Source organism: Thyridium curvatum (genome assembly GCF_004353045.1).
Source record: "Thyridium curvatum strain D216 chromosome Unknown NODE_82_length_186253_cov_79.185288, whole genome shotgun sequence".
NCBI lineage: Eukaryota > Fungi > Ascomycota > Sordariomycetes > Thyridiales > Thyridiaceae > Thyridium > Thyridium curvatum.
The window spans coordinates 37271-56537 of record NW_022156837.1 but is presented as its reverse complement, the minus strand read 5'-3'; the positions used below and the strand labels follow the sequence as shown (position 1 = coordinate 56537).

General features: G+C 56.2%; 11 protein-coding genes across 11 annotated transcripts; 5 read left to right on the top strand and 6 right to left on the bottom strand.

The window, feature by feature from the left end:
* Nucleotides 1–380: 380 nt before the first annotated feature.
* E0L32_010314 (uncharacterized protein) lies at nucleotides 381–1541 on the top strand (the record flags this gene model as incomplete). The annotated part of the gene is made up of 1 exon (XM_031132919.1): nucleotides 381–1541. The coding sequence occupies one exon, from the start codon at nucleotides 381–383 to the stop codon at nucleotides 1539–1541; it is 1161 nt and encodes a 386-aa protein (XP_030989694.1).
* A 49-nt stretch (nucleotides 1542–1590) lies between these two features.
* Nucleotides 1591–4081, bottom strand: E0L32_010313 (uncharacterized protein; the record flags this gene model as incomplete). Its single annotated transcript, XM_031132917.1, has 2 exons — nucleotides 1591–1593; nucleotides 1646–4081. The coding sequence occupies 2 exons, from the start codon at nucleotides 4079–4081 to the stop codon at nucleotides 1591–1593; spliced, it is 2439 nt and encodes an 812-aa protein (XP_030989693.1).
* Nucleotides 4082–4541: 460 nt separating this feature from the next.
* E0L32_010312 (uncharacterized protein) lies at nucleotides 4542–4994 on the bottom strand (the record flags this gene model as incomplete). The annotated part of the gene is made up of 1 exon (XM_031132916.1): nucleotides 4542–4994. The coding sequence occupies one exon, from the start codon at nucleotides 4992–4994 to the stop codon at nucleotides 4542–4544; it is 453 nt and encodes a 150-aa protein (XP_030989692.1).
* Nucleotides 4995–5235: 241 nt separating this feature from the next.
* Nucleotides 5236–5683, top strand: E0L32_010311 (uncharacterized protein; the record flags this gene model as incomplete). The annotated part of the gene is made up of 2 exons (XM_031132915.1): nucleotides 5236–5385; nucleotides 5435–5683. 2 exons carry the CDS (start codon nucleotides 5236–5238, stop codon nucleotides 5681–5683), a joined length of 399 nt encoding a protein of 132 aa, XP_030989691.1.
* A 56-nt stretch (nucleotides 5684–5739) lies between these two features.
* On the top strand, nucleotides 5740–7545 carry E0L32_010310 (uncharacterized protein; the record flags this gene model as incomplete). The annotated part of the gene is made up of 6 exons (XM_031132914.1): nucleotides 5740–5997; nucleotides 6056–6332; nucleotides 6401–6491; nucleotides 6552–6805; nucleotides 6871–7153; nucleotides 7239–7545. 6 exons carry the CDS (start codon nucleotides 5740–5742, stop codon nucleotides 7543–7545), a joined length of 1470 nt encoding a protein of 489 aa, XP_030989690.1.
* Nucleotides 7546–7985: 440 nt separating this feature from the next.
* On the bottom strand, nucleotides 7986–8786 carry E0L32_010309 (uncharacterized protein; the record flags this gene model as incomplete). Its single annotated transcript, XM_031132913.1, has 1 exon — nucleotides 7986–8786. One exon carries the CDS (start codon nucleotides 8784–8786, stop codon nucleotides 7986–7988), a length of 801 nt encoding a protein of 266 aa, XP_030989689.1.
* Nucleotides 8787–9378: 592 nt separating this feature from the next.
* On the bottom strand, nucleotides 9379–10494 carry E0L32_010308 (uncharacterized protein; the record flags this gene model as incomplete). Its single annotated transcript, XM_031132912.1, has 3 exons — nucleotides 9379–10038; nucleotides 10123–10320; nucleotides 10381–10494. 3 exons carry the CDS (start codon nucleotides 10492–10494, stop codon nucleotides 9379–9381), a joined length of 972 nt encoding a protein of 323 aa, XP_030989688.1.
* A 374-nt stretch (nucleotides 10495–10868) lies between these two features.
* On the top strand, nucleotides 10869–11917 carry E0L32_010307 (uncharacterized protein; the record flags this gene model as incomplete). The annotated part of the gene is made up of 2 exons (XM_031132911.1): nucleotides 10869–11087; nucleotides 11159–11917. The coding sequence occupies 2 exons, from the start codon at nucleotides 10869–10871 to the stop codon at nucleotides 11915–11917; spliced, it is 978 nt and encodes a 325-aa protein (XP_030989687.1).
* A 276-nt stretch (nucleotides 11918–12193) lies between these two features.
* On the bottom strand, nucleotides 12194–12857 carry E0L32_010306 (uncharacterized protein; the record flags this gene model as incomplete). The annotated part of the gene is made up of 2 exons (XM_031132910.1): nucleotides 12194–12379; nucleotides 12462–12857. The coding sequence occupies 2 exons, from the start codon at nucleotides 12855–12857 to the stop codon at nucleotides 12194–12196; spliced, it is 582 nt and encodes a 193-aa protein (XP_030989686.1).
* Nucleotides 12858–13272: 415 nt separating this feature from the next.
* Nucleotides 13273–14480, bottom strand: E0L32_010305 (uncharacterized protein; the record flags this gene model as incomplete). Its single annotated transcript, XM_031132909.1, has 4 exons — nucleotides 13273–13528; nucleotides 13590–13967; nucleotides 14036–14217; nucleotides 14271–14480. 4 exons carry the CDS (start codon nucleotides 14478–14480, stop codon nucleotides 13273–13275), a joined length of 1026 nt encoding a protein of 341 aa, XP_030989685.1.
* Nucleotides 14481–16113: 1633 nt separating this feature from the next.
* On the top strand, nucleotides 16114–19134 carry E0L32_010304 (uncharacterized protein; the record flags this gene model as incomplete). Its single annotated transcript, XM_031132908.1, has 2 exons — nucleotides 16114–16239; nucleotides 16306–19134. 2 exons carry the CDS (start codon nucleotides 16114–16116, stop codon nucleotides 19132–19134), a joined length of 2955 nt encoding a protein of 984 aa, XP_030989684.1.
* Between the last annotated feature and the right edge of the window lie 133 nt (nucleotides 19135–19267).

Sequence of the window (19267 nt, the reverse complement as noted above, 5' to 3'; positions counted from 1 at the left end):
CTGCGTGTCAGATTTAACAACGGAAAGGCAGTATATTAACCTTCCACGTGGGGTGTGGCATTCTAGGTGAGGGGGCTTTGGCCGTGTGGCAGTCCATGCGGGGAATCTCGAGAGTGTACCTAGGTAGTTAGTCAGTGGTCCTTGGGTCTCGGGCTTGTGTGAGAGGGGAATATCGATCCAAGATCGGCAGTTTCTCACTCGCCGCAGATAATATACACTACTGACTCTCGGTCCTCTCCGCCCGAAATCTCGTTGATGAAATAACGATAGATGGCATCCGGACTATTTACTTTACGCCATCCAGATCACGAATTTCACATAGACAGCAATACGAGAATAAGACTCGCGGCTTTCCTCGATCAATATAGTGTCTGCCTATCATGACACAGACAAACACAATCACAACTCCCCCACGCGAGATGCGTGCCCAGCATCTCGATGCCTTTAACACGCCATATATACTACGCACGGTTCCCGTACCCTCGCTAGAACAACAGCACGACATCCTCATCAAGGTGGATGCCGCTTCTTACTGCCACACCGATGCCGTACTGGCGTCAGGGCAGATGGCGCCCAATCCGCCTTCCTTCCCCCACGTCGGCTGCCACGAGTTCGCCGGCACTGTCATCGCCACTCACCCTTCCGCGTCGTCCTCTTCGGGGCCAAGACTTGAGCCAGGCACCCGTGTTGGTGTTCCCGGCCGGGCCTTTCGCCCTTGTGGAATATGCTCAGAGTGCGTTGCCGGACCGACCCCGTCAGATCCAGACGCAGACCCCCCGGGCTACTCGGTGTACTGTTCACATTCTCTCAATAACGGCATCAGTGGTCCCGGGGGGTTTCGTGAGTATGCCGTGGTGGATGCACGCCAGGTGGCCCCTCTGCCGGATGCCATGCGCGCGACCGACGCAGCCGCGCTCATGTGCGCCGGTGTCACGATCTACGCGGCCCTCAAGCGATGCCACTTACAGCCACGCCAGCGTGTCGTGATCATGGGCTGTGGTGGTGGACTGGGGCATCTAGGGTTGCAGTTCGCAGAGGCTATGGGACTTGAGGTCATCGGAGTTGATGCTGCCGACGCACCTCTGCGGCTAGCTAGGGAAGCAGCCAAGACTGCCAGGATAGTAGATGCGAGAACCGAGGAGGCTGCCGACATCGTGGCTCAGCTCGGTGCGCAAGATGGAAAGCAGGACAGGGGAGACATGGGCGTCGATGCCGTTATCATCCTGCCAGAGAGCCAGAGAGCATTCGACTATGGCGTCGGTCTCCTCCGGAATCACGGAAAGTGCGTCGTCGTGTCGTTCCCGGAGGCGGGATTCCACTTATCGGCCAGGGACCTGGTCTTTCGGGACATCTCCGTTGTTGGCAGCCTTGTCGGCAGCAATAAGATTCTCAGGGAAATGCTCGAGTTTGCCGCGCGCCACAAGGTGTCGGCCAGCGTCAAGACGTTCCCACTATCGGGCTTGAATGACCTGGTGGCCGAGTATCACAAGGGGGAGGGTGGGAAACTCGTCATCGACATGTCCCTTCCAGACGCGATCTAGGTGGCCTCAAGCATATCGGCGTAGATGTTGAGCGCGCTGCCCACCACATCTACTATGGCCCACGTCTGTGCCCCTTTGAAAACGGTAGCCCACACCCGCAATACGCCTGCATTGAGAGCCTGAGCTGTCTCGGGTGAGTCGATGGAGCTGCCAGGCGGAACGCCGAATTCTGTCTCATCTAGCATAGTCTTGACAATAGACAGAATCTTTCTTTCGTCGTCTGAAATAGGAGGGTTGGGATTGCCCACAGCCTCGAGCCATTTGCTGAGCACCAAGGCACACTCGAGGGAGCATAGGGAATGCTGTATCGACCAAATGAACGCCTGTGTCTTTGCCACAAGCCTCACACCGATCTTGACGGGTATGCTGAGGGCGTGAGCCGAGTGCAGCAGAGCGCGCACGAGCTTTGGTGTTCGTCGGATGGCCGGCATATCTCGCAGTGCGTGCGCAATCTGCACAGGATCTCGTGTGCCCAGGGCCCTCCCCGGCCCAGTGTCCATGTTGAGCCGGATGTAGGCAAGGCGGAGCAAAGCCGTCGAGTTGAACGCGACGGGCCCATTGGGGTCAACGGGGTCGATGGACGATTCGGGGCTGCTCTTCCAACTTAATTGCCATCTCCGAAGGGCCTGCTCAAGCGGCGCAACATCGTCGACTTCGAGTTCGGGGGACACAAAGCGGCAGCGTGCCGTCTGACGAACCATAAAGATGTGTTGAATAATGGCATGTATCAAGACGTAGTTCCCGAGAGAGGAGTGACATCCGAGCATGTATTGATTGTCGTCCGAGGTGAATAGCCACCGAAGCGCGTCTTGGAAAAGGCATGGCTTGTCGGCCCGCGCCATCGCTTCCTCCCACCTGGTCGCGGAGCCGGCTTTGAACTCGGCAGAGCCGCTCGGAAGTACCATATCAATCTCGGAGTTGAGTAGAAGGGGCGGGATATCGTAGACGATGCTATGTAGATTGAAGAAGCAAAATACAATGTACTTGGTCCTCAAGACTGTCTCTTGTCGAGCCCACTCCTCCCAGGATTGACATCGCTGGTCGTCAGATTGGGGGATGCGCAGACCATCATCGCGAACAATGCTTGCCAAGACACTCTGTATAGACAGAGCCTCCCGGAGGATTTCCTTATGCTTCGCCCAGGTGGCCATGGCCATGAGGATGAGAAGAGCTTGCGCCGACTGCATCAGATCGTCAGCAGGGGCGGACGTGGTTGTTGCAGCACTGCCAGGGTCAGAAGGTAGCCCGAGAGGACCGTTCAACGGATGCGTCAGAGCCGGGCTGCTGACAGCCGAGGTGACTGAGTAGTCTGAGGCATCTTGCTCAACGCTGCGATGCACCGAGGCTATCTTGACGTCCCGCTGCCGGATTCGCTCAGTAGCAATAGCCCTGGCAACATGGAAGAGCTCTAGGCCCTTTTCGGCCTCGAAGCAGTACTGCGCACCCACTGCGGCCATGGCAAGGAGTACTTCCACGGCTGAGTTATCGACCGTCATCGACGGTATGTGCAGGAAGGGGAGGTGCTCCTGGAAGCCATCTATGTAGGCACGGATGTATCGCGCCAGCGACATTCTCGTTGGTAGGTGGAAGTATCTCGAGACAATACCAGGAAACTGAGAGATTTTGGACAGGATGAGATCTCTATCCTCGGAAGAGATGTCGCACACCTTCCTGGCGTGTTTGCAGGGATCATCTTCTGGTTGCAGGGAGGGCAACCTGGAACCGAAGCGCGAGAATGAAGTCTGTTCCTCGACTGGGTTCTGCGTCTGAGCAGCGAAGGCCGGGACATTGGGGACGCCCGGGTTGTAGTAGGTCTCATTGACATTGGGAAAGTTGGCGAAGGGGAAAAGAGGCATTGGCTGCTCGTTTGTAGCCATGGACGAAGGAAAAAGGTTGTTGGACAGGGCTTCGGTCTCCAGAAACGCGGCAAAGCTATCGAAGGACACATCCAGGTCGCCAAGAATCGGAGCAGCTTCTGTGCCCAGGACAGCCATCGGAGCAGCAAAGCCAGCCGCATGCGGGATGTTTCCATGGAACGGCTGTGAGGGAGCCGATGTGACGAGGCCGTCGTGGAAAGCTGACTGCTCTGCGGCCAGTGACAGTGTTTCTAGGGGTGACTGATACTCGTGCACCCCAACTCCGGGAGTCACATCGACAAAGGCTTGGGTCACCTCAACGGATTCATGTTGAGACCGCTCGACCTCGCCCGTGAGGTCCTGCTCGCGGCTTTCTCTACCGGCAGAGGCATTTTCCGGCCGCCTGGCAGATTTCCTGGGGCGCACGGCGTGGCCCGACTCTCGCCTTTTGTCCTTGTTGTGGGACAGGCGCTCGTGTCGGATGAGCAGGTCGCTTCTCGTGAAACGTGAAGTGCACAGATGGCACGCAAAGGGCCGCTCTTGTGTGTGGGTGCGGTCGTGGCGCTGCAGGTGCTCCAGTCGGGAGAAGGATCTCTGGCAGCGAGGGCACTGGAACCGCTTCGCTTCTCGGGGCGGCGGCTGGACGACAACCTCCTCAGCAACCCCGTCCTGCGGGGATGACATGCCTCTTTGAATGTGCTGGCTGCTTCTTCGCGTTACGGATCACGCAAGGCACGTGCATCTGGCGTGCGGATATTGCGGAAGCGGTTGGGCAAGGCACAGCTCGCAGCGAACCCATGCTCGTCAGACAGAAGATCAGGCCGTCACTTGGTTTTCATGGGCCGGCCGGCATGGGGTTGGGTTCTCGCCCCTCACTGATCCCACGCTTGGCGTCTGGTTTCCCGGGCCATGTCAAATGGAGAAATGGTGGGCTAGCGAGAGAATAGGTACGGGGCGGAGATCCATCGACGTGTGGGGAGGGGTCGGACAAAACACAGCCGGTCGCTGGCCGAAGCCGCCCAACAGGGGAAGCCCAGCGGCGAGAGATGGCTCTTTACATTCTGGTTTACTTTGTTTTTTTCTCTCTCTTTCGATATTTTCAGTCTTCCCAGTGCATTCCTCTCCTATTGTGTAACTAGCTAACTCAAGCTGCTGCCGACTTGTTCCCCAGCTCGCGCGGCTTCTCGCCCTTCTCGGCCATCTCGTCCAGCACCCGCTCTGCAATCTTCATCGCGTCCACTCCCGCAGGCACGCCGCAGTATGTCGTGCAGTGCAGAATGGCCTCGCGGATCTCTGTTTCCGTAAGCCCATTGTTGCGCGCCCCGCGGACATGTACCGCTAGCTCCGGGGCGCGGTTGAGCGCCATGAGCATGCCAATGTTGAGCAAGCTGCGCTGTTTCTTCTCCAAGCCCGGCCGTGTCCATGCGTAGCCCCAGCACCACTCAGTCACGAGCTCCTGGCCCGGTCGCGAGAATTCTGTTGAGCCATTGGCAAGTGCGCGGTCCACGTAGGCATCGCCGACGACGCTGCGTCGCATAGCGAGCCCCGCATCGAACAGCTGCTTGTGCAGGTCGTTCAGCTTAGGATCGGTGCTCATATTGTCTGGACTCGAGACGAGATGTGTCAAGTGGTGCGAGATGGATAGGTTGTGATATATCCGGCCGGATGTCGGTCTGCCTTGTCCGGTGTTGCTGGCTCTGTGTCTTGTACTCGGCGAGAGGGGAAAGAGGGATGAAATAGCGCCCAAGGTAGCAAGACTAGACTCTCCTCGGTGCTGTGCCAATATATATCTAGGTGGTACGGGTTCTGGTTGTCCGATCATCGGTTGCGTCCCCGCCATGGCCCTACTTGTACACGCCGCCGTCCATGGCAATCTCTTTCCCCTCATGGATGGCCACATCTCTGGCCCATGGGACTACACCTCGACTGAGGGTGGAGAGAAGCGTGGAGAAGTCCTGGCGTCTTTCCCCGAATCCTGGGCCCCAAGAGTGCCAAGAAGCCTGTAATCCAAAGTGACTCCATACCATACGCACCCAGGACAGGGGCCTCCCCACACCCAAATCTTCCCCCGCATGTGGAGGTGGCACAGGCACGGCACAACATGCCTCCTTTGAGCCCGCCAGTCTCGGTGTGAGATCATCCAGAATGGCTTTAGCTCCCTGTGGTGGTCCGTCAGCACTGTCGTACGCCCCTGTTTACCCCAAATGTCGGGAAATGCACCTCATGCTCCTATATCATGAGTCCATCGACCTCATCACAGGCGAGGTTTTGATCCCAGTCTCGTAGCACAGGATCTCTGCAATCATCAATGACCCCAATGGGTGTCCTCCTTGTTCAGAATCATGTCGTCTCGAATCTCCATGCAGAAAGCGGATACAGACCTCCAAGAGTTCACGCAACCCAGTGACTTCGAACGCGGAAGCACTGAAGATGCAGACTGGCGCAAAAGGGAGAAGGCGCTCGTCCGCAAGCTGGACTGCTTCATCGCCCCTGTCATGATGCTCCTCATGCTCATCAGCTATCTCGACCGTGGCAACATTGGTTTCGCCGCAACACAGGGCATGACGAAGGATATCAACCTGAAGGGATCTGAGCTGAATGTAAGTATCCCCGTCCCTCTTCGTAGAGACATACATGTTGCTGACCGGTCACCTCTAGACTGCCATCTCAGTCTTCTACATCTTCTATATCCTTGCCGAGTTTCCCACGTCAATCCTGGTCAAGCGCCTGCAGTTCAACCGCGTGATCCCAACAATCACCTTCTGCTGGGGTATCGTCTGCCTCTGCACTGGTTTCGTTCATTCTTTTGGCCCTCTTGTCGTCTGCCGAGTCTTGCTTGGCTTTTTCGAAGGATGTCTCTTTCCTTCTATGACACTCTTCCTCTGCAACTGGTACAAGCGCGAAGAGCTTGCAGTCCGGGTTGCCTTTCTCTTTGGTGAGTGTCATCTGGTGCTCCACGCAGGGGCACATGGAGAGTCACGGTGCTGATGAATATGTGACTAGTCGCGTCTGCCCTTTCTGGAGCTTTTGGTGGGCTCTTGGCTTGGGCCATGCTCAAGATGGATGGAGTATCTAATATGGCTGGATGGCGGTGGTAAGTGCAACGCGACTCTTTCTCAGACCATACTGGGCCCTCGCTGACGATATGTAAAAGGCTTTACATAATTGAGGGCATTATCACAGTAGCCTGGGCTGGATGTTGCATTTTCGTGGTTCCCAAGAACTATGAGACGGCCTACTTCCTCAATGCGTCAGACAAGGCCATCATGAGACGTCGAGCCGAGGAGATGGAGGCCTACAGCGGCGGCTCCGGCCATTACAGCAAGAAGGAGATCAAAGAAGCCGCCAAGGATATCAAGAGCTGGGCACATGGTGTGATACAAATCGCAGTGGTAACTATCCTCTACGGTATGCGTTCACACACTCCGGCTATTGCTCGATGAGAACCCATCCCAGCTGACAAACTGCAACAGGTTTTGGCACGTTCCTGCCAATCATCATTAAGGATGGGTTCCACTACTCTACCGTCCAAGCGCAGTATCTGGTCATTCCCGTCAACCTCTGGGGTGCTATCGTCTACGCTGTAGGAGCCGTCTTGTCTGACAAGTACTGCAAGCGCTTCCTGCCTCTGATCATCTGCGCCCCGTTTGGCATCGCCGGTTACGCTATCTTGCTCTGTGACGTGGCACCTGGCGTGCGCTACTTTGCCACGTATCTCATCGCCACTGCTTGTTTCCTTTGCACGGGCGGTAACATGTAAGTTCAGGTCTCACTAAATCTCGGCGCTCCTGCGGGCCCTTCTCAGGAATCGGGTTTACTAACAAGATGGTGCCACACTTAGTGCCTGGCTCTCCTGCAACTGTGCGCCGGATGGCAAGCGTGCCGCCAGCTTGGGAATTCTCCTGACCTTGACAAACATCGGAGGGATTGTTTCTGGTCAAATCTACCAGAGCAATGCAGCTCCTGCCTACACCCTGGGCCATGCTTGGTCCCTCGGCTGTCTGGCCTTTGCATGGCTGGGGTGGTGGATTGTGCGACTGATCTACGTCCGTCGGCAAGCTGCAAAGGAACAGGCACTGGCTGAAGGGGTTGTGGTGCCCGCAGAGGAGTACACTGACCGAGCACCAGACTTCAAATACCAGATCTAGTTGAGGAATGGTGGTCGAGCTATGGGAAACAGAAACAGATAGAACCATATGGGCAAATATTAGGTAGGATAGCTTGTCCACATCTGGTTCCTAACTCCAGCCAGGTAATCAGGATTGTTCTGGACTTGGAGTGTTGCAAAGCTCAAGCATTCCATCATACCGAGCTTCCATGGCTATGCTGGCATTTTATAGATAGCATAATAGCTTATCAAGTTCGGTAGCAGATTACCCATGCCACCCTTTCCATTGAATCTTAAGCTTCTACTGTGTTCAGATTGAGAGATACAATTCTTTGAATCCTCAAGTGACAAGTCTGTTTAGTGAAACCTTCAACACTGGGCTTGTCTCTCTCATGAATAACCATACGATGCTCGTATTTGGACTGGTAATTCGTGCAAATGGGGTTCTTAGTCAACAAACTTCACTTCTTTATTTGCTGCCTAAGCCTTTTTTCCAGAGGCCAACTCCTCGATGATCGGCGCTGCGACATGCGCTGTGTGAATGCTCAAGAGTGTGGCAATCTCCAGCACCTCCACAATCTCTTGCGGGGTTGCGCCATAACCCAACGCATTCCTCATATGCAACTTGAGGCCGGGGACATAGAGATGTGTCGAGGCGCAGTCAAAGGCACAGTAGACAAACTCTTTCAGCTTTGGTGACAGTGCACCTCTCCCACCCGCCTCACCACCTGGCACGTTCTTAACCCAGGGCACACTCGAAAATTCTAGGTAGGCCTCGAAGAATTCGGGATCCAACCTTAGGAAGTCCTCCCAAAAGGTATGCCAGTAGCCCCTCTTCTCCGTGAAATCCTGCTTCAGCCTCTCCTGATTCTCGTCAAAGGGCTTGGTGATCTCGTCGTGGTACTTGCCCTCTTCCTTGAGGACCTCGACGAGTAAGGGGACGCCGATGTTGCACGCGTGTATGCCCAGAGTACTGGATAGCTCAATCACTTCAAGGACCTCGTGAATAGTTGCTCCCTCTTTGATTGCAGCTGCCACGTGGGTGCGTATTCCAGGGGTGTAGAGATGGGTAGCAGCACTGTCGACGGCAAGACCAATGAGGGCTTGATCTTTGCGTGAGAGATGGGACTTTTGGCGCGGCACGGAGGCGAGAGATACACTGGCATTGAAGAATTCAGGGTCGAGTCTGAGGAGGGAGCTCCAGCCCTCGTGGAGCGCTTCAGGGCCGAGTTTCGCAGCGAATCGCTCTTCCAGCTGTTTCCTGTGCTGTTCTGATGCCATGATGACGGCTTTTCGTGATTGTGCAAGGCTTGAAGCGACGGATGGACGAGATGATGGACGGCAAGGAGTTCTTGTCGGACTCGGGATGCAATGCCCCAACAGCTATCGAGCCTGGCCAGAGACCCAGCTCTCAGGCGGCCGAATGCCGGTGGTGTATTCAATCAAGTCGACACTGCTTCCCCGCATTATCCTTTCCGTCTGGCCTTAGAACAGACCTAGGAGACACGAAGGATGAAGATCGGCACGCCGGCAGTTCACTTGAACCCCCCACATTGCATGGGGAGTGGATCTTGCCAATCCTTCCTGTCTCCGACTTCGTCCCCCACACCCCACATGCTCCCATGTGGGGGATCGAGACTTTCGCACCGGATGGGCACAAGATCTGGCTGTCTGTAAGACGGGGGAGAATGGCCATCAACTGTCCCCAACGTGCCCGCTGCTTGCAGAAAGGACGATGGCAACTTGCCAATGATACAGCAAGTTGGCAGTAGGTAGTATCGTGGTCACCATTTTGCTTGCACAGGTTCAACATATCATCACCCTGCAAGGGAAGAATAATAATTGCAAATAGATAGAAGTAGTGTTCAAAAATTCAGCTCAGCTTTGCTTTAGGCGTCGCTGGACTCGCTCCAAAGAACCGACTCCTGTTCCTCTCATTGCCTTCCCAGTCCGAGTCATGCGCGAGAATAACCTCGGCCCCCTGAGATTCCAGGACTCTGATCCGCTGGATGGTTTCCTCGGCCTTGGGCCGGTCAGCATGGATGCAGCACCGATGCCCCTGAGCATCATCCCACTCGCCTATCTCCTTCTCATTGCATAGGATGCGTCGGTCGTGACAAGCGTCGCCCGCTAGATACACAAACCTGGTGCCGCTCGGCGCGTTGGTATCGGCCACGCGGGCGAGGAGATTGATGTGGCCTGGCAAGTGGCCGGGAGCATCAACGATGTAGAGGCTTCCATCCCCGAATATGTCAAGGACAGAGGGGAGATGGTCTAGGGCTTGCCATGGCTTCGAGAAGATCGAGTGCGGGGAAGAGCCATTAGGTGTCCCGGTATGCGCCGAACTCTCCTCCTTTGAACCTGGATCAGACAATTCGATGGTTCGAGTTGGGTCAAGCAGGTCTGCCTCGAAGAAAGAATGGTTTCCTCGCAGGGTCACAGACCTGCCATGGAGCACATCAAGCGACCCGTTCCCAACGACGAACGTGCTTCGTGGAAAGTCCCTAGGCTCGCCAACATGATCCCAGTGAACCTGGCAGGTAATCAGATAGAGTTCGTTGCTTATGCTTCGAGAAAGGGGGGAAGGAGTAGACGGTTTTCATCGCAACAGACATACATGCGAGTACATGACATAGTCTATATCATCAGGGGATAGACCCCCGTGTCTCAGACTTTTGACCACATCAGGATCTGTGGTCAGTGGCTGCCGAGTCTGGATGTGGTTCTGGATCGGTTGGGGATACCGCGCTGTGTCCCTTCGCAGGCCAAGGTCGAAGACAATGCGGGTTGTGCGTCGGGTACTAGGACACTCGTGCTGAAGCAAGAAAGAGAGTGACGGAACAGTTCGACGTGCCCCCGGCGAGGCCGGACATACAAATTGCTCCTCGGGAAGGGCGAAATGGCCAGCCGAGAGAGCGTGAAGCTGAACAGTTGGTGGTTGGCGCACGTTCTGCGTCGAAGCACTTTGCATCTTGTCCTCGTCGAACATCCGGATCGTACTTCCACCAGAGTGCTCGACCTGGCCGGTTCACTGCAATAAAAACAGAAATTGATGTTGTCCTTGCCATGGAGCCGCGATGTGCACTCCCCCCACTTTCTCCAAAGGTCGTGTCCCGGAAAGATGCTTGACATAGCTTCCCCTCTCGCATTGGATGGATATTCACATCTTTTCCCCGCATCCCACCACGTTTCCCCGATACTTCTCCCACCCAACCATCTCTGCCGAGAATTGCATTGACGAAATGATGCCGATTCAGCTGTTGAGTTCTGCCCAAGAGCATTATATTACTCTCAAAAGCAGATCCCGGCCAGTTCTATCCGACTTCCAGTCCCCTCTGGCCTTGACATACTAGCCGATTGACCATGACTGCAGCAGACAAGACTGCCCTCCCGACTTCGGTGGGCTTCATCGGCCTTGGGGCGATGGGGAGGCCCATGGTCAGCAACCTGGCCAAGAAGCTGCCTCGGGGATCAAAGATACACGTCTACGACGTGGTGGCTGCCGAGATAGAGGAGGTGTGCAGCTTGTTTCCATCTATCGTGAACAAATGCGCCAACGCAAAAGAAGTAACAGAAAGATCTGTAAGTGGCACATGCTTGAGGTCCTCGTCCGTCCACACATCCCGTACCTGACAATGCATTTCTCTTTGTAGGAAGTCGTCATTACCATGCTTCCCGAGGGAGCCCACGTCAAGTCTGTCTACCTTGGCGAAGATACTGGCATCTTCGCTGGCCTCTCAACGTCGACTACTCCCAAGCTCCTCATCGACTCTTCGACAATCGACACTGCCACCAACTTGTATGTTAAGTCACGTCTTGCGACGGCCTTCCCAGATACATCATTCTACGATGCACCTGTTAGCGGCGGAGTGATTGGCGCTGTGAACGGCACGATTGCCTTCTTTCTTGGCTGCGATTCGACGGATCCCAACGTGCCCAACCTCACCAGCCTCTTGCAGCTCATGGGAGGCAAAGTCATACCTTGCGGTGGGCCCAGCCTGGGCCTCGCCGCGAAGCTCTCCAACAACTACCTCTCCGGGCTGATCACCATCGCCACCGCCGAGGCCATGGACATGGGAATGAGGGCCGGCATTGATGCGCGCGTCCTCGCCTCGGTGTTCGGGGCTGGCACTGCGCAGAACGCCATCTGTGACGTGTTCAACCCGGTACCTGGGGTGTGTCCTCGGGCCCCATCCTCACAAGGATACAAGGGCGGTTTCCGGGTGCAGCTGATGCGCAAGGACGTTGGCCTCGCCGTCGACATGGCTCGGCGTGTCGGGTCCCGGAACGTATTAGGGGCGACTGGACTTGGGGTGTACGCCGCGGCGAGCGACGCTGCCGACTGTCGTGATTTGGACTCCAGGGTGGTCTTTCGATATCTGGGTGGCAAGGAGGACTGGGAGAAGGAGTAACTAGCGACGATAGATGGCGTCTCATGCACTTTTCACTGGTCATTTTGGGATGTCGCCGAACACTGGTCATGGAAAGCGCCATAGATATAGATACGTATACCCAAGGATAGTGGTTCGACAAGTCTCGCAGTACCTGACCATGTTTCCTTCATTCAAGGAGTCTAAACATCGACGTAACATACGTGGATTTGCGGGCTTTTTCTTTCAAAGAATTGCAATCAAGCTACTCTTGGTGGCAAGTGGCAAGCTTCCATAGTCTTGTCCTCGGATGCCTCCCTAGTTGATGTCCTTGCTCTGAATAACGGTGCCGAACGCATCGGCAATCTCAGCCAGGGCAACTCTAGTCAGCTCCTCAGCTTTGACGCCGGGGATGTCTCTGTCTCCAACGGCATCCTCCACCACCAAAACATCCCAGCCCCTCTCAGCACCCTGGCGAGCGGTCGTGGAAACACAGACGTGGGCCTAGGCGTGCATGGGTCAGCTTGGTTGAAGCCAAAGCGGTAGAAGGGGTTTTTCTTTTCAGATAGATCAGGTGTGGACTCACCATGTAGCCAGTAAGCACCACTTTGCTCCGGCCGCTCGCCTTGAGAATGGACTGTAGATCGGTGTCCGTGAAGGATCCAGGGTAGTGCTTCGTTACCACAGACTCTCCATTGCGAGGCGTCAGCTCCGAAAGCTCCTGAGCGAGCTCCGTGCCCGGCGTAAAAACGGGGGCGCCTTCGGGGGTTGCGTGGACCACATGAACAACGGGGGCATTTGCGGCACGGTACTTGCCGAGCAGAGAAGCATTCACCGCGCGGGAGGTCTCAATGTTGGAGACGCGTAGTTTGCCTGTCGCATATTCATTCTGGGCGTCGATGATAACGAGGACGCTGTCGCTGGTCGACGCAGATGAAGGCTGAACGCCAATCATGGAGCGAAAGGAGGCGGCAGAAGACATGTTCGTGCGGTGGGAGAACTAGAGGGATCCGTGGTCTGGGAGAGAATATTTGGAGGCTGGCTACTCTGGTGTAGTGGTGTTGTCAATGCTGTTGATTTACTTTTACCCTCCGCAATGGGGATGGCGACATCTCTACCTAATATATCATGTACCCAGGCACGATCTCTCCTCGGCTCAAGGGCGTAATCGAGTGCATGATGTGCTTCTGGGGCGCGGGGCTGACCCGGGCTACTTCTACCACTACCGGGACACTAGACCCCCTTTTGGCAGTTTGTTCCGCCAAGAAAATGCATTGACCTCCCTCGTGCCCGATGAGATATTATGATATCCCGGCTTTCGTTGTGTATGCAGATGGATGTAGACGGGTCAACCCTCTTCCAACAATACTGAATACTCTCCCTGCCCTCGCCCAAAGTTAGGGCGACAAGCTCACACAGCCAGCTGAACTGTCCTCTTCGAAGATGCCACCAAAGATGATGCCTTCGTTGATGCCCGCTTCTTGCACACCGTTCTTGACGATGTCATTGCCGCCGTCTAGACCCTTTTTCAGGACACCGAAATGAAACTGGCCCTGGCCGCTGACATCATTCTTGAGGGCCTGGGTGACTGCCTGGAGTGGGCTGGCCCCAGCCGAGAAGAAGACTTGTGTCGTTCTTTGTTTTGGGGGATTTCTGTCAGCATTTGATCATCTTACAAGCTCCCCCAAAGGAGGGGGCCAAGGACAAAACCTACAAGGCATTAAAGTCAAGGGTGACGGCAAAGTTGTGAAAGGCTCCGGGGCGGAACGGGGTGCTGAAAAGCAATTGGGGAGGATTCTGCTTGACATTGCCAAAGAGCTGGAGCGTGTCCGGGTTGGCGGTGGCCTGGCCCAAGATGGTGCCTGTCTTCAGGACGATCTGGTTGGTGCTGAAGTCGTTGCTCTCGAGAAAGACGAGCTGGTACTCGTGAGACAGGTTCAGCGGCCGCTGTGCGTCCTTCATGAGGCTGAAGTGCAAGGTCTTGACGCCGGTGGTGGAAGCATCGGTGCCGGTGTTGCTAGCAATGAGGAGTTCTGCGCGCCGGAAGCCGGTCTGGACGTTGTTGGCACTGGGAGCAAAGATGGACTGGTCGCTACATGGCCAGAGATAAGAGTTATTGGAGGAGTCGCGAGGACAGGGGAACGGGCCAGCGGTGCGGACCTGATGGTGACCTCGACGGGGACCGTGTTGACATCGAACTGTGCAGCGCGCCAAGGCACGTCAGAGATGTTGCACTTGAAACAAAGAGGGAGAGAGGACCGGAGCAATGAGTATTGCACCGGATCGTCGAAGAAGATTTGCTCACCAGCGACGGGGTAACTGCAGGGAGCTTGATCAAGTCGCTGAATTTGAGACCTGGATTTCGGTACACGACAAAGTCAGATGTCTGACAGACAGCAACATCTACGCAGTACAGAGAGGACGAACCCTGGCCGAAGACATTTTTGGGACTGAATATGTTGTTTTGGGTATCGAAAGTGGCGGCGCTGAATGCTCCAGGCACTCGACCGTCGAACTGTAGACTGCACTGCTGCGCCTTGACAGCAGCAATGACTGAGAGGACCAAGCTCGTGAGAGTCTGGGGGTTACTAGAGAGGAAATGCATATTGTCGGAGAATCGACGTGAAAGAAAGGAGACAGAGGCAGAGATGGGATGAACAGGCGATGTGTGTAGGGCTGGGGAAAAGATCGACTGCCGAGAAGTAAAGACGGGGGATGGGCGATTTGTCTTGATTTATACAAGTAGACCCGGCCGCCTGTCCAGGAGGTACCGGGGGAGAAGAAACGGGCATGATGCTTTGGTTTTGGCTTTTATTCAGCGAATGCTGGAAAGGGACCAGTCTGCCGGACGTGAATGCAGCAGCGGCAGCAGACTCGAGACGATGGTTGAGCAGTGGCAGCGATTCGGGCACCGGGTGGACGAGAAACGGGCGGGCGGGCGCTCGTGTCGGGTGCCTTGCTCTGGTTCCAGGGTTTCAGAAGAAAGGCACGGCGGCGGGATGGAGTGTCGGATCGACGCCTGGGGCCCCTGACCCAGGGCGATGAAACTGGGCTCTGGGAGTTTGCTCGGAAGAGGCGGAGAGCGCCGGCAAAAGGCAGACACGGACCTTCGGAGTCGATTCTCACGATGGCTTCATTCGCCAATGGCTCTGCAGCTGTCAGCCGCTGGCCAAGTGCCACGCCGTTCCACGGCTACTTGCTTCAGCTAATAGGGAGTCTCAAAGATGGAAGCTGCTTGATTTTCATATCTACCTACCTCTTTGACTACCTTATCTATATCACCTAATTATTGAGTGGGAGTGGGGTTTGGCAGCTTGAATACGCTGTTCTCTGATTCATCTAACACCAGAATTGAGCCCTCAGGCGCTCCTCCTGATGAAGAACATGGAGCAATGACCTGACCACCCTCTGAGGTACCTACCTAGGTAGTCCACTACCTAATCTGGCGCCCCACCCGGGCCTGGCACGAACCGATTTGCACTGGAGAGTGGTGCTTTAAAGGTGGGGTTTACCACACTTTGTAGGAGGTAGGCACCTCTGAAGTTAGTTACCCTTCGAGAATGGAGAATGGATCCTCTCCTCGACACTAAGAACTGGGATGATCCCTCCGAGTCGTGACAAAAACAACAACATTATTGTTCCCAACCCGGACTCGACAGTGGTGGCCGATTGCCCAGCAAAGAGCTCCAGAGTGCAGCCGAGATCCTCAAGAGGCTGCAGTTTCCAGTCTGACTCTGCCTCCGAGGGCAACCAAGACGAAGACCAAGACGACGACGCGTAAAGACACACCCCGGGCATCGCCATCAGGCCAGAGCCAGCCACGCCAGACCCTTGACCAGCCGCCCTCGATTATTAGGGATTCGCGCGTCTGTTCTGGCTGTACTAACTAACACACGCGCCGCACCGCACCACACCACACCACACCACACACCCCCGCGCCTTGTCAGTCGGGCGTCTCCTCACCTCACACCTCACCTGCCTGCCATTTCAACACCAACCTATTTATCACCAAAGCCTACTGATGTACCACCGCCCACCGACGGCTCTTGCTGCCCACTCTTGAGGACAAGAAGGCCCAAAAAATACGCGAAACCGGGAGGGAAAAGGCAAGGCCACTGTACCGTCGGCTTGGCAGCCGCATGCATGCGGTGCGTGGGTGCTGCTGCCATTGGATCGCCGCGCGCGTGTGTTGCACGGCATCAACCAGGCTGCCTTGACTTCCCCTTGACTTTCTCAAGATGCCTACCGCACATGTCACGCCCGAGTCGGGCGATTTGCTCCAGGACATTGCCGATTGTCTGTCAAAGTCGAGAAAAGTAGTGGTCGTCACCGGGGCTGGCATCAGTACCAATTCAGGCATTCCTGTATGCCACGCTCCTCACATCTCAAAACCTTCCTTTCCTCTAGGTTTGCTAACATTCTCCTGCTAGGACTTCCGGTCAGAAAACGGCCTCTACTCGCTTATCCAGGCCCAATTCGAGGCTGCCGCCAAGGAAGACCACGACGAGCTGTCCGAGCCAGACCCCGACGCGTCAAGCGCGTCAAGCTTCTCGGACGAATGCCGCCCTACTAAACGGAGGAGGATCCAGAGCGAGGAAAACGAGGAGAACGAGATTCACGTCGCTACCGACTCGACCACTGAATGCGCCAAGGCTGCCGCGCCAGGACTCATCTCGTTGCAGCCAGGCTGCACCCAGCCTGCTCCCGACTCGAGCCGATCCCAAGGATCCCAAACCGAATCGCGCTGTGACATCTCCGACCAGTCCATGTCCGACGCGCAAGATAGCAGCCAAGAGGCAGAGGCCATAACAGTATTCTGCGCAGATTCGACGGTGCCCAACTCGCCTTATTCGCCTGTCTGCGACGACGCGTCTGGACCTTCCGCAGATACGACTCTATCATCAATACATGTCAGCCAGGAGGACCATGCCCCCGACACGACATCCACTCCACCGCGTATACTCGCCCAGAACACCAAGAGCTTGCGTCATCTACAAGTGCCGTTTTGCTCGTCACCACTCTCGTCACCGCCGCCCATTCTGTTTGACCCTTATGAGGAGTCGCCAACAGACACAGCTTCGACCAGCTCTAGCTCGTCTTCCGAGACTGACGAGACGCCCCCCAGCTCGGACCCTTTTGCATCCCAGTCTTCGATCGGCAGCCGGTCTAGTTTGCCCAACCTGAAAGGCCGCGATCTCTTCGATGTATCCATCTGGGCAGATCCCATGAAGACATCCGTTTTCTACACCTTTGCGACCACGCTACGCCAAAAGGTCCGCGCCGTCCGGCCCACCACCAGCCATCACTTCATCAGCCACTTGCGGGACAGAGGCAAGCTGGTGCGATGCTATACCCAGAATATTGACGAGATCGAAGAGAAAGTCGGGCTCAGCACAAGTCTCGTCCTCGGGCCGGGCCACCGTGGCCGCTTTTCGACCCGATCGGCCAGCCGCTCCAGCATCGGCTCGGATACCAAGGACCCCCAAACAGGAGGTGCATCTAAGCCTTCGTCGGTGCGAGACACGCGTGACCCGGGCGTCGAATGTGTCTTTCTGCATGGCTCCCTGCACGCCCTTCGGTGCTTTCTGTGTGGCGAGGTCTGCAACTGGGATGAGGCCAATCGCGAGACGGAAACGCTCTCGGGCCGCCAGCCAAGTTGTCCCCGATGCGAGGGTGCTACCGCAGCTCGCCAGGAGCGCGGCAAGCGCGCCCTGGGCGTTGGTAAACTACGGCCGGATATCGTCCTCTACGGCGAGGAACACCCCAATGCGCATCTGATCTCGCCCATTGTCCAGCATGACATCTCGTTGGCCCCCGATTTGATGCTCATTCTCGGCACCAGTCTGCGGGTACACGGCCTCAAGGTTCTCGTCAAGGAGTTCGCCAAGGCCATCCACCGAAGAGGCGGCAAGGTTGTATTTGTCAACTTCACAAAGCCTCCCGAAAGCGTCTGGTCCGATATTATCGATTACTGGATCCAGTGGGATTGTGACGCGTGGGTCCAGGACCTCAAGGAACGGCAGCCTGCGCTCTGGCTGCCCCCGGAGCAATGCGCCTCTCTTGTGGCCAAGCCCAAATCTAGGCCCAAGGCCAAGACGAAACCGAGGAGGGCGACAGAGGGTGTTGTCCAGCCTACACATACGACACCAATCAAAGAAGTCATTGTCAAGCGTGAGCTGTCAGACATCGTCAAACCCGAGGCTCGGCGGCCTGTGGCCATCCGAGACAACAAGGCAAATGGCGCGTTCCTCGTCTCCAAGATCATGGAAGATCTGGCCAAAGCGGTTGAGCCTCAGGCGCCCCCTAGGCCTCTAGACTCGACAACGCGAACCACGTCTCGGCGCAAGAAACCACGGCAGTCTGCACCTGCCCTACTGGAGAGCCGGCGGATATCAGTGGCCGAGGAAGCCATCATCGTCAAGACGACGGAGCAGCCCGGTGATTCTGTTGCGCATTCTCCTGGGACGACCCAGTTCTCTGCTCCCTTAGCTTATACTGTTGCCGCGGATCAGCAAACCGTATCCTTGCCTTCTGAACCGCGCATGTCGTCTCCTGCAGAGACTGGATCTATCTTGGACGCAGTCAAGTCCAACCCACGCAAGAGAAAGCGCAAGATCATAGATGGTATCGAAGTACTACTGCCCAAGCAGGGGCGGATCCATGCCAAGGGCAATCCCAAGACGCAAGTTCCAGAGCCACCCCAAGCCTTGGAGCAGGTGGTCGTCAACAAACCTGACCCGCCGAGCACACCAGCCCTGTCCAGTGGCAGCAGCGACACGACCCAGCCGTGGCAACGGACAGACGCCCTCATCGCCAACCTCTCTCGCCAAGCGACACCTGTACCCGGGTTCGATCAGAATTTGGCAATCATGTCGCTTCCGGCACCGCGGCCCCTCCCGAGCCGGCCTGGTGCGCCAAGTAGCAAGGGAAGCAGCCTTTGCATACCGGCTTTGGCCGTCTCTCATTCCCGACCTTCAGTTCCGAAACCCAGGCTCGCGCCTCTGGAGCCTCCTACGACGAACACGGGGCCCCTCACTGTCATCTCTGCCAATCTACGCTACCACGAGCGCTCGCGCATGGGCGATCCTTTCTTCCTGACAGACCCCATGGTTGCGAGGCTGCAGCGCCCGCCTGCGAGCAAAGGAGACCATCGACCGCAGGAGTGGAACCCGACGGCACAGCTCATCAACGAGTCCGAGAGGGCCACCGAGGCGGCCATGACATTGTCACTGTTACGCATGACCACCGCCCAAGTTTGAAGGCGATGCAAACCCCTGGGATGGGGTCTTGGGAGGATCTACACATGTTTTACTTTTCTAGAAGGCCGGTGGCTGTCTCGACGAGAGCTTGGGACAAATAGCCGGGGCAAGCATCTCGCAGCGCAATTCTTTT